At 36.5% G+C, this 12,682-nt stretch overlaps 1 protein-coding gene across 3 annotated transcripts in view; it reads right to left on the minus strand.

The window, feature by feature from the left end:
• Nucleotides 1-4,276: 4,276 nt before the first annotated feature.
• Nucleotides 4,277-12,682, minus strand: part of dhx38 (DEAH (Asp-Glu-Ala-His) box polypeptide 38) — a 29,803-nt gene continuing 21,397 nt past the window's right edge. For all 3 annotated transcript variants that reach the window (XM_042340506.1, XM_042340503.1, XM_042340505.1), the window contains exons 26-27: nt 12,029-12,150; nt 4,277-4,852 (exon numbers count right to left, since the gene is read on the minus strand). In XM_042340506.1, coding sequence (XP_042196440.1) covers nt 4,768-4,852; nt 12,029-12,150 — 207 coding nt within the window. In that variant the 3' untranslated portion in view covers nt 4,277-4,767. The remainder of the gene's footprint in view (nt 4,853-12,028; nt 12,151-12,682) is intronic.

The raw sequence follows: 12,682 nt of genomic DNA on the forward strand, positions 1-12,682 counted from the left end.
TTTAAAAAAAATGATGGAGGCAAGGTACAATGTGGACACAGATCAATGTACGTTTGGATCACTGTTGTTTAAGTGAGATCATCCGTTATTTGACTTGTTGCTCACCATGTCAAGACAATGTGAGGTAGCAATAAACAATAAACAGGATGCTAGGCTGGCTATATTGTTACATCAGTTGAGTTTAATCCCCAGACATAATTCTCAGGCTGTTTTGTGCTCTGATCAGCCGGCACCTTGAATACTGCGCACAGTTCTGGTCACTGCCACACAATGGGCTACCCAGGCCTTAGAGGCGGTACATAGAAACATAGGAATAGGATTAGGTCTTTCGGCCCCTCGAGCCTGTTCCGCCATTCTATTAGATCATGGCTGATCTGTACCTCAGCTCCAGAGGAGAGCAACGGGGATGATTCCCGGTGTTAGAAGAATGAGCTATGATATGAGCAATGACTGGACAAGCTTGGGCTCTTCAGTCTTCAGAGAATACAACTCAGAGAGGACCTCATAGACGTGCGTAAAAATTTAAATGGGATTGGCAAAGTTAACCCAGATCATTACTTCAGGATGTAAGCAGAGGATAAATCAACGAGAACAGGGTGGCCAAGGAAGGAGGTGGAGGCCAGGACACTAGACTCATTTAAAAATCAGCTTGATGCAGTGATGTAGGGGGTGGGGGAGGGGGAAACAGAAGGGTGGGTGTTCTGGAGGGACGAGATCAGAAGTGCCGGACCAATCTTGTGATTGAAGGGCGAACCCGTGAGAGCTTTTTCACATTGAAATTTTATTCCTAAATCAGCATTCTGCAATCAAGTGCGCAGGTATGGATCTGGAGCCAAGTACACAGCATACAGAAATTTACTTGATATACTGCAGGCGTAGACGAAACTTATAGTTGCTTGCTTATAGTTTCCTGATTAATAATGAGGGTATACAAAACATTCGCTCTATAAAGATCCCCTTACTCCAATGTGCTTCACTTTCGGATCCCAAAGGGAGTGTTACAGGCATATGTCGCAGTTGTACTATTTCAGCAAAAAATGTTGCTGCTTCCGTCCATATGCACATTAGTGGGTATATTACAAGTTCTCCCAGGGGTGAGTGGTGGGTATTAAACAGACAAGTGAATCTTCCTGTTATTTCTATTCTAACAAAACAGAATCATTAAGTGACAAAATAACAATCACCTACCTCAGACTTTAGGAGTAGATGTTATTTAATGAGGTTCTTCTGATATAATCTTTTCCCTCTGCCATCAAAACACACATAACGATTACATATTATAATAATTTAGCAATTTTTTTTCTGTATATCCTTAAATTTCTTGGCTGTGTTGCCTATTTGATAATATCTGGATTTGCCAAGCTTTTTTCAGATTAAACTGACATTTTGGCAACTTTAGTGTAATAATATTTACACTATATTGTTATTTAAAATGCTTTGGAAACATTTAACTTCCGTCTAGTGACTCTTTCGTTGGCAAACCCGATGACAAGCAAGGACCCACAGACATCGATAATATTTCACAGATTAATTGGATATTTTTGGTGAATTTGGATGAAGAAGGAATAATGGGTCAGCAGACTAAGAAAACTGATTACTCGACTTCAAAATAATCCCATGGGGCCTTTAATGTCACCAGAATAGGTAGAACTTCGGTTTAAGGTTTACACTTCATTGAAAACGAAAAGGAGAATGTTGCAAGCAGGATGTGTTGCTTGAAAGAATGTTTGATATACTTTTTTACATTAAGGAGAAACTCAAAACAATACAAGTCTTGTGAGGATACAACAGATCAGGGAGTGTTAGCTCGGTGGATTATCTGATGGGTGGCTGCCATGTTTTATTTTGTTACAAAATTGGTTGTTAATTTGTTGTTGTTTATAAATGAGGATGGACATTGTTGGGAACTAGAGCTGTTTCGGCACACAAGACTAAGTCAATGAATAAACAGTCATGAAAAAAAAACAATTGAACCATGACCTAGATCAATGAATTACATTCATTATGTAAATAAGTGTGTTTGAGTTATAAGTATGTTAATTAATAGAGGAATCAAAGGGAAATGAATGAAGACGTAAATTGGAACCGAGTCCAGATATGTATTCCTCAAAAGCATTAAAATAAACCTTTTAAGTAAATATAGGTCAGTTAATGAAAGGATGTCAAGAATGACAAAAACAATAAAAGAATCTAATTCTATAAACATGTACAAAAGAGGATTTAATTTCTTTTCTACAGTTGCCAAAATTCCACAGATGGCAACATCTTGTGTTCTTTAGTCTGATGAAGATTATGAAAGGGTCTAAATCATAGAACTGGCAGTGTTATTTGTTAGCATCCAGTCACAATGGAAGATACAAAAAAAATTCTGATTAAAAATATAGATCAACAGTGCCACAAAATGTTCTTAAATCAGTAAAAATGCTGGGTACAATGAAAGCACTGAACCACACACTTCAAGCCTGCAAGAGTCTCTTATAACTGGAGCGATACTTGTCGGGATTGAGCTTCATAAGCAAACAAACAGCAAAAGTATTCCTACCAACTAGTCCTACAAAGTGGACTCAGGTAGTGAGAGATGATAGCCTACTGGCTTAAGGATGAAGTAAAAAAGTAATATATTCTATTACGACTTGCTAGAGCGTATCCAGGGTTTACAATTCTAAAGCTGTATAATTCTCTAATAATACCAAATGGAAAAAAGATTGTAAGCAATATACATTATACTCTGCTCCAAGGGAAAGTGACTGCATCACCTTCACAGGGCTCACAAGCATCAGCAATTAAAGGTTTTTCTCATAAATGTAAAAATCTATCTTTGCTTCAAATAGAATAGAAATATTGGCGATCTGACCACAGCTGTGAGTAATATTGAGGAATTCAACAAATTGCATATTACTGCACATGATACTATCATAAAATAAGCCCATTATTGTTACACAAGATGTAACTGGATAAAACCGTCAGCATCCGAGTAAAGCATTGTGTACCAATTGACAACAAAGATGGATAAACAACAAGAAGATTGCATTTATAGAGCGCCTTTCACGTCGGGAGGTTGTTTGTAAGGATTGTCACACAAGCCCCAAGTATTGTGATAGGCCTTAAACACATACGTACACATTAGATTAGAATATATATATTATATAAAAAACAATATAGCACCTGTCACGTTGGGAGAACATCTCAAATGCACTTGAATCAATAAACCATCAATTCTGGAATGAACTCAATTCTTATTTGACAGATCATGAAAGCAATATTTTCCAAGTTTTTTTAAAAAAGTATTCAGCAAAATTAGTGGAACGATTGTCAAGAAATGTTTTGTGTAAGTGTGTAGATGTACACACAGAGTAATAGAAGGCAAGAGAAATTTATGCGAAGGAATCTTCTACCTAAATATAGTTTACGGACAAACTTTTTCCCACTTCAGAGTTATTACTAAGCGTGAATAAACGTGCAGGGAGAGAAAATTTATACTGTAATCTCATTTATTCTACCAAGTGACTGTAGATTCAACTTACGGTCTTCAAAATGCCTTCCAATATTAGATAACTATCATCACACACATTTGGACACTTTCTCTGAAAAAAATTTCCCCCACGATATGTAGACTCCATAATACACAACTGGTCATTGGCAATCAGGTTCTGCACCCCATTCAAGTCAGACATCGAAAAACTGCCTCCCTTCTCCAAAGCCAGCACCACGAGGATTTTAGATCTCGGTTCACAGAGGCCTCCTGCCACTGACACAGTGAGGAGAAATTCAATCTCTGAACAGCAAAGCAAGAAAAGTTTGACGAATTAAAACGGACATAAAAGGGACAGCACATCTAATGGACGTTTCAACCTATATTGTCAGATGATCTCCCGTGTGACCAGACACTTGCATGCAGCAATTATTTTATGCTTATTTTATTAAGAAAAGCAGTGGATATAGAATATACTTATTTTTCTACCTTTCTTCCCCTCCCCCCTGGGAATTTCTCTCTTTTTCATGCTTATTCTGTATTCACTGCCGACCTCAATTTCCGCACCTTTGCGCTCAAGGGTCAGGCAAACGGGTAACAGAATCTGTCAATATCTCTGATCCTTGCTGTCTGCATCAACAGGAGATGGGGCTCCTGTACAGTAAGGGGAATTAAATAAAAAGTTAGTTCCACTGGAATTCTCTTAAGACTTCATATTCCAGGTGACAGCAACAGTTCAGAAGTTAACATTTTGGATTTTTTTTCAGTAAATAGTGAATTCAAATATCAATGTAAAACAAGCAATTTCAAGGAGTTTTTTTATTTATTATAATATACAGGAAACCCAAGCAGTTAACGCAGTATGAAAATGTATAACATTTGAACAGTAAAACTATTCCAGCATAAAATTAATATCATTTTAAGTTATCCATTGGAGTCCACAGGCTACCCGTACATACTGCAAACAGATACGCAGGTTGCTGGTCCCATGGGATGAATGTATAGACTTGATGGCACACGTGCAAACCTGATGATCACAGAAACACTGCCAACATATGTATCAGTATGCATTCCACTGTGATGGACAACTTGAATTCTTTAATTACGATTGTGTGACTATGATAAAATGCAAAACCCACGCACTACTTCACAACCACAATTACTGCTATGGTGAGGCACTAGAAGAATGTAGAAGAATGTTTTCACTTGTAATATACAAATATAAATCTGAAGCCCTGACTATTTAGACAACACTTTTTGTACAAAAATAAAAACAAAATGAGGTTGAATAGTAATCAAAGTCCAAATCGTGCTGGGGTATGTCGAGACGTCATTGGTGTTCCTGGGTCTCTGCGTCCTGGAGTATAAATCTTGACCGACCTTTAATAAAACAGAAATAAAAATTGGATAATTACATGAACAATAATATAAAAAAGGTAAGGAAAGACCAGATAGTTGGGATACAGTTTGGAGGGAGTCATGTACATAGCAGTTTAACTGACAGAATGTGCCCTTGTAGATTGTGTCGATACAAACTGTACACATATTGGCCCATGAAAATGTGCAAACCTAATAATGATCACAGAAACACTGCCAACAAATGTATTAGTATGCATTCCGCTGTGAAGGACAACTTGAATTCTTTAATTACGATTGTGTGACTATGATAAAATGCAAAACCCAATGGTCATGGCAGAAGCAGAATAGGCTCCAACTTTTCTTGGTGGTTCACGCCCTGCCAGGGAGGAACTACAAAGATACAGTTGATCCAATTTACTAATCTCAGTTTAGTAATAGGTTTACCTAAGCTTTTGTTCCCGTGGGAAACAAACAATTGCTTGGACTGACAAATACTTTGTTTGGCAAATGCTTAGCTCTGTCTATGGAGAAAGCTAAAGTTCTATGATTCACTACATGATATTCCTTTTCAGCAGAGGAAAGGGGAGGGGGCAAATAAAATGTCAGCAGCACGATATCCTGAAACAAATGAAACGCAAGATACAATTTTCGGCAACAGCAAATAGGGCAGTCATAAGCCATATCTGTGCGCTAAACAAGATAAAGGTGGATCGCCTAACCAAGGTATTAAGTTCACTAACCCACTGTGTGCTGAAATGAGAGAGGTGGCAGATTAACAGCTTTAAGAACTGCAGATAACAGTGTGTTTCTACAGGGTGCAGAGGCAGGACTTATTTTTCTGAAAGCGTTAAAATGGATGTCTCCAGTTACTCTCAGCCCCATTGATATGCTAACCGTACCTGGTATATGGAGGATAACAAATAACAATTAAGTCAGGGGACTGTATTAACAAGATAATGTAAAGCAATCCACACACTGTAACAAGCAGCCTACAGAGCTTTCAATGCAGACTTTAGCTGTCTTATAAATAGCCAAATTATATCCAACAAATACAACAATTAGAATTAGATTGACATCATATGTTCAGCACATAACACAGCAACATTTAACAACACCTAGTAACAATACTCATCACTAAAGAACTCAAGGAGTTGTGTCTGGAGCAGAACCCAGTTCACACAAGGATAAGAATAGATAAGGTGAACTGCTAATCCATATAGCTCTGGTTAAACAAGATTCCAAAACTTGTAGTTCATTCACTCTGTTTGAAGAATGTGCTCAAACCATAAACATTATAAACACGAGTCTCACGGCAATCTAATTAGCACTAGCGATGCTTCCTGCTGCCTTGGAACCAAACCACAAATAAATGTAGCACAGAAGTAAACCCATGACCTGTGGGATAGGATTTATATCCAATTTGTGGCATTGACCATAACTCAGGTCAGCACACAAGTGAGTTATAAATCATGTTCCATGAGTCTTCATAATGTAGCTTCTATTTTCGAATAGAATTCTGTGCTTTACTGGTAACAATGACATACACATAAAAATACCATCTAACCAGGCAATCTAATCTGCTTTCCATACGAGCAAGGAATTTTCAAATAGTCAAATCTTGACAAAATATACCTGGTTTGCCAAAACGTTTTAATGCAAATTTAAACTGAAGCCAAGTAATTATTTTTCAACGGGTAAATTACAGTCAAATGTTAAGGAAATATTTGACCAGCTATCCTGAATCACATAACTGCCCGTTGCGTTATGTCCACGGATAGGAGATTTGATTTTTTTTTCCATTTCAGTAAATTCATTTAAGAGTTAAAATCTAAACATTTTATAAATAATTTCTACGTAGCAAAATAAAATCCTGAGCATGTAGATTTCCTTTAACTAAACGTTCTTGATAAACGAATAAAATTTAAGCGACAAACCGGTGATTCTCTTTAACATGCATTGACTGCACATTTTTAATCCATCATAATTTGATATTGCACCAGTGACCCCTGCAGGTGACCTTGCCACTTCCTTCTTTGAAAAACAGCTTTGAAAAAAGACCAGTGTTTTATATTTCATATTTAGGAGCTACAGGAATAGAGAATATTGCTCTTATCTCTCTTGGCCAGAAATGGCAAGGTATTATTTCATTCACTTGAGAGGAAGGAGGACTGCATTAAAGAATCTGTCAGAACCAAGATGAAAGTCACTGGAACAATTGTCTTCTCTTGGAAGAAGCCAGACAAATCCCCCAGCAATCTGTGTGTTAGATAGTCATTGTTTCTATTCAATTTTGTAAATCTGAAAGGTTGCCTCTCTTTCAGAATTATATTAGGTACAGCTACTACTGATGGCTACCCGATAACTGAAGACAGCCCACAATATTACACAAAAAATGTACTCAAAAGCATTATGCTTTTTCAGGTCAATAAATTAACAACAGCTCCCCATCTCAAGGGCGAAGCATGATTGCAATTGTTTAAAAGAAACCATTGGAGTAACTATATGAAGATGATTAAAAGTAAAATATTTACATTCAATTGATCAATTCCATAGCGCTAAGATGAACTCTGCAACCATAATCAATTAAAAGTTTCATTTGATTCTGTATCCAATCTTCTATAAAGGTTCATATCGGGGATGTTTAGAAACAGAAGAGGACAAAAAGGTCTGGTTTAGAACTTCAATGCATTAATAAAAACTATTTTTTTTATTCTCCTCAATTCTCACTGTCCCTGTATAGCTGCTAAATCACGAAGTAATCTTCCAGCCTTAAAATAAATGCAGATTCCTCATTGAATGGACACAGAGAGCGAGGGGACAATGCTATTTTCCTTAAGTATTCTGCCTATCCGAGAACGGGAAGGAACTTGTGGCAAACAGATGAGCCATTTATCACCAGTGCGACGTAGTAACGGAAATGTGAAGCGTCTTAATATTACCACCTTGTTAAAGGTTTAAATAAGAACCAAATTGGGAAAAGGAAACCAAGTGCTATCTCACCTTCCATTTGCAACTGTAAAGAGAATCTTTTGTGCGTTTTATTAATTGAAAATATTCAACAGTAGAGTGCCTACCTGCCAAAGAAATGAATTTGAAAGGATGACAAAGCTGCTGCTAAAAATTGCTTTAAGTGGATTTACTTAAAAAACTCTGCACCAACATGCAATGCTGCATTTGTGATGTGTTAATACACAGGGCATGGTGGGATGAATTCCACAACATGATCAGCAACACCTACAAGAACTACACGTGTGTCACTAGTGTGTCAGCTTCGCTCAGTGGTAGCAGATGCACCCCGGAGTCACAACCTTTTGGGTTCAAGTCCCACGTTTCTCCCGGAGTCCTGTTCAACAATCCCATTGGTGTGCACAATTGTGCTGCCACGTTTGCCTACAAATAGACAAGTCACTGCATTTCACAGTAAATACTGTGAAGAGTTGAGAAGTCCTTCCGACATAATAAAGCAGTATACCAAATACAAGGATTATTACTATGTTATTATTACACACCCACCAACTTGCCCACCTGCAGTGCATTGAAAGCTGCATTTAGAACGTTCATTTGTGATCACTGATCCTTTCCCAATGACCACAGGTCATGCACATAGGCCAGCAATTATGAAACCACTGTGCGTTTAGCTCAACCACGGGCAGAATAAAATGGTGGACCGGTCCTTTGAAAAACACATTTACACCGCTGCCTTCAGCAGTGATGATAAAACCCTTTCTCTATTGTGAAGATGAATTCAATCTAAAGCTGTCTCTCTCCCTACATACAATTTTTATATACATATATATATATATAAATTAAAAAAACTTAAAACACAAAATAGCATTGCAATTATCCTGTGTGTTTGGTGAATTGTTTAAAACATTTTCAAACTGCCTTTAAAAATGTAAATGTTGACCCAGTTTGGAAAGCTGAAGCTCAGCAATGATTAAATAATTAGTTTCACTGTTAGGTTCACATTACAGACTACACAATTTAAATTAATCAGGATACTGTCATATTAAATAGGGAGAAAAAAATGAAATCTGCTCACCTGACAATTACATTATTTGCATTTGAATGGGGGATCACTAGCAAACAGCGGAAGGCACCAGATTTTAATTATTTTATTCTAAATGCAGAAATTCCAATCAACATTTTGTGTCATTACTCAAACGTCTGAAATATTTTGGCTCACAAAGATACAGTTCTAAAATGCAGATAAATTTGATTAATTTATCAGATAAATTGCAGATATGCAAATAAATTTGATTGATTTAATTTAATTTATAAATGATCACAGGTCATATTCACATTAAAGGGGATTCATTTTTGCTTTAATAAAACAGTGGTGTTAAAATACTAAATTCTCGTCACCTTTTCTACCAGCACAAGGAGAGGTTAAGGACAGAATGACGTCAGTCTCTATTCAATATTCATTATAAAATTCATTTATTCTATAACCATGCAGGAAAATTTGATTTCAAACAGGAATATAGAAATATGAGCTACGTATAGGCCCATAGTTCAAAAGCCACAGAAATGAACTGCAAGATCCCAATTCATAAGTGGAATTACAAAATAGTTTTAAGGCAGACAATGTTGAAGTTCACTGGTGGTCTAAAGGTACTGGAGAACAGGCACAAGAAGGGATGAAGAAAAAAATGTCACCTCATCTATTTGCATGACTTCCCAGTAGTCGGATGAAGAGAAACAATGGCTAATAAATGGTATTAGGTTATCTGCCTTCTCTCCTAATGGGGAATGATATATATTTATATATATATATATCCACACACACAGACAATTAATATATTATATATTAAGAGAGCAAGAGTGAATATTCTTTGAAGTAAGGAGAGAAAAACACAAGAATAAGGACAAAAAAAATAAACACTCAATTACTGGCTAGATGGGTCGATTTTCAAATAGCAGCAGTTATTTTCACCGTTATATGAACTCAGATCAATAGCAGTTCATTCGGCCTGTATTAGATGATTACCTTCCAATAGCAATGGCCAAAGATATGCTATTGCCCATTAAATAACTTATTCATTCTATTACAACCTGGTTGGGACAAATGTATTTGGCATTTCTGTTACTTACATCAATACCACATTCTTCCTCCATCTCCTTTCCCGAGAAGATCCTTATAGAACTTCCAATACCAGTCACAAACAAGGCATCTTAAGCCACTCCTATAAATGTTATGTTGTGAAACCTACCTAGTGCTGAACTCACATTTCCATTAGTAGTGAACTCAAAACCATATAAAAGCTTCACTTCTATCTATCCAACTATTCTTAAACTATGTTAAAGCCAAGTTTTGCATCATGAGGCGAGTGCTTGAACCCTGTTAGGATTCAATACAAGCAGCATTCTCTTTTTAAAAAAATTGCGTTTCCATTATTTTGTGTGCAAAACTGTTTCTTTTTGCCATTTCAGAATAATGACAAACCACCCACACATAATGTTGTAACTAAACTAAAAGAATGTTCTAATTCTACAAGAGTGATGGATATTTGCATTGCCAACTAAAGTGATAATTCATACCTATGAAAAATAAAACAAAAACACAATTTACTTGTGTGAAGTATCATTTAACGGCTGGCAAGCCGTGCACAGCACACGAGAATTATTTAAGGGCAGGACTGAGATTCAAGGAATCATTTACTCCCACAAAATAAACAGAATACCTCACTGGTGACAGCGAGTTCCAGACATTCTTTCACTCATGTGAAAAATTGTCATAACTCACATGCACAGCCAGCGTTCATGAAAGAAAATCGGCACCTCACTATCAACAATGAAATATTCACCGTATTAATTCACGGGGGTGGGGGAGGAGGGGAAGAGAAAGGAAAAATGCTACATCCCTTAAATGTTTTAACATTATTTTGTGCAACTATTTATTAGGACGCCTTTCAAATGCCATATACATGTAAAGTGTTCTCAAAAGCACAGAGAGAGCTGATTTAAGCTCTCCTGAAGGATTTTCTTCCTTTAAAATGTTGCTTTCCTCCCTCCTAAAGGATGCTGTACACTGATGTTGCAATATTCTGTGCCACAGCAATCAAGATTATTCCTGGTGTTCAACATGTCTGAGAGGCAGCAATGACCAGGGGGAAGGGGCGAGTATTAGTCACTTTGGATCACTTCCCAAACTTCATTAGTGGTTGGGTCAAAAAGATTGCACAACAAACAAAAACATGAAGATGGGAAGAAGACAGAAGGCAATTTTTAAAACAATAATCTTCTGCCATCAATTTTTTTTCAGCTGAAAGATGAGGAGGCAAGCTATAGCGCCCAACATCAGTGGCACTGTCAGGGAACATTTCATTCCCACAACCAAGATAAAACTTTCAGATATGCAGTGTCACATAAGCCTAGGTCAAACAGTATCTTTTTTTTTAAAAAAAAGAAACTACGGCATGAGAGAAAAAGGATCTGTAAAATTTCCTGTCAATTAATTTAAGGCATCTCCCGAGCTTGGTTTAATTAACTAATCAATTAATTTATTTATTAATCTCAGCTACAGTCCAAATCTTTTATTTCTTACAGATCTTACATTTAGAAATAAATAGTATAGCTGAAAGTACTTGGAAATCTCCAAATACTGTGCGTGTGCAGTAATGAAACTGTGGCGCCCTCTGTGGATGAGAAAGCAAACTGACTGGGACGAGGACTCGAACAGTTAATTTTTGCAATTTATTAGCTGTGGAGCCAAAGAATTCATCCCAAATCTTAAATTTTCTTAAAAAAAAATTACACCATGATAGTTTTAAAATAACTTTGGGATTCTGATCGTTGGTAGTCTCAGATGTGTCTAAATTTTGATGCCTGCGGATACATAAGATTCAAACCTCACCATTTTTCTCAAGCATTTTTAGATATGACACCAGTGTAAAGGCACAGATTTTTACACCGAAACCCCCAAGTCACTTTGACCAGACAAAAGTTTAATTTCAAATACAAAACTCACTTGAGCAAGCAGATCACAGCTTAATAAAATGACACAAGTGAACAACAATGTGCACTTTATGTAAGATGCATTGACTCATCTGCAATGTGGATAATTTCCTATATATTTTTATATATATATAAATATAAAAAACTTTTGAGCTTACAGTCTTGTTCAGCATTTTGAAACCTACAAAGCAATGTAGCATTGCAGAGAATATTATAGGATTATTGTGAAATAGTCCATACCTCACAGTGTTAAGAGTGCTCTTCTTCTCCTGTTCTTCCTTTCGTGCCAGAAGCTGTTCCTGTGCCAAGGCCATTTCCTCCTCCATGGCAGACAATTCTTCTTTGGCACGGCGACGATTCTCCTGTTGAAGAAAAGTATTAAATGCTTTAAAAATTCAAAGGCAAATTTAAATTCAATCCCTGACAATGCGATGACTATTATTAGTCTCTGGGGAATAAATGTTCAGTGTTTTCCATTTCAATAAGTACAGTACGACTTATGCACCACAAGACTGGAATTTATAAACATTCATTTTAGGAATATTTGAATCAGTACAGTCCTCTTTATTTCCCCATTTTAATTTGATCACATTTTTCAATCCTGTAGAAGCTTTATCTGGAGATGTTGAAAGTGAAGTTAGTTTTAAAACTGTCTCTTCGTTATTTGAATACTTCATTTACACGTCTCATACAATTTTTTTTATAAATCCATCCATTTAAAAAAGAAGATTCCAGCAATTGGTAAATGCTGCAATAGCAAACACCCACTTATTTCCAGCTTTGTGCAAAGCCAAGAAGTAATACCTCAAATTTGCCTTAAAATAAAGCTAATTTTGCAACAATGTAAGAAAAGCATATCCTTAATATCAAGTTTGATTAAATCTTAATGGACAG

This window comes from Callorhinchus milii, unplaced genomic scaffold (genome assembly GCF_018977255.1).
Source record: "Callorhinchus milii isolate IMCB2004 unplaced genomic scaffold, IMCB_Cmil_1.0 Scaffold14, whole genome shotgun sequence".
Taxonomy (NCBI): Eukaryota; Metazoa; Chordata; class Chondrichthyes; order Chimaeriformes; family Callorhinchidae; genus Callorhinchus; species Callorhinchus milii.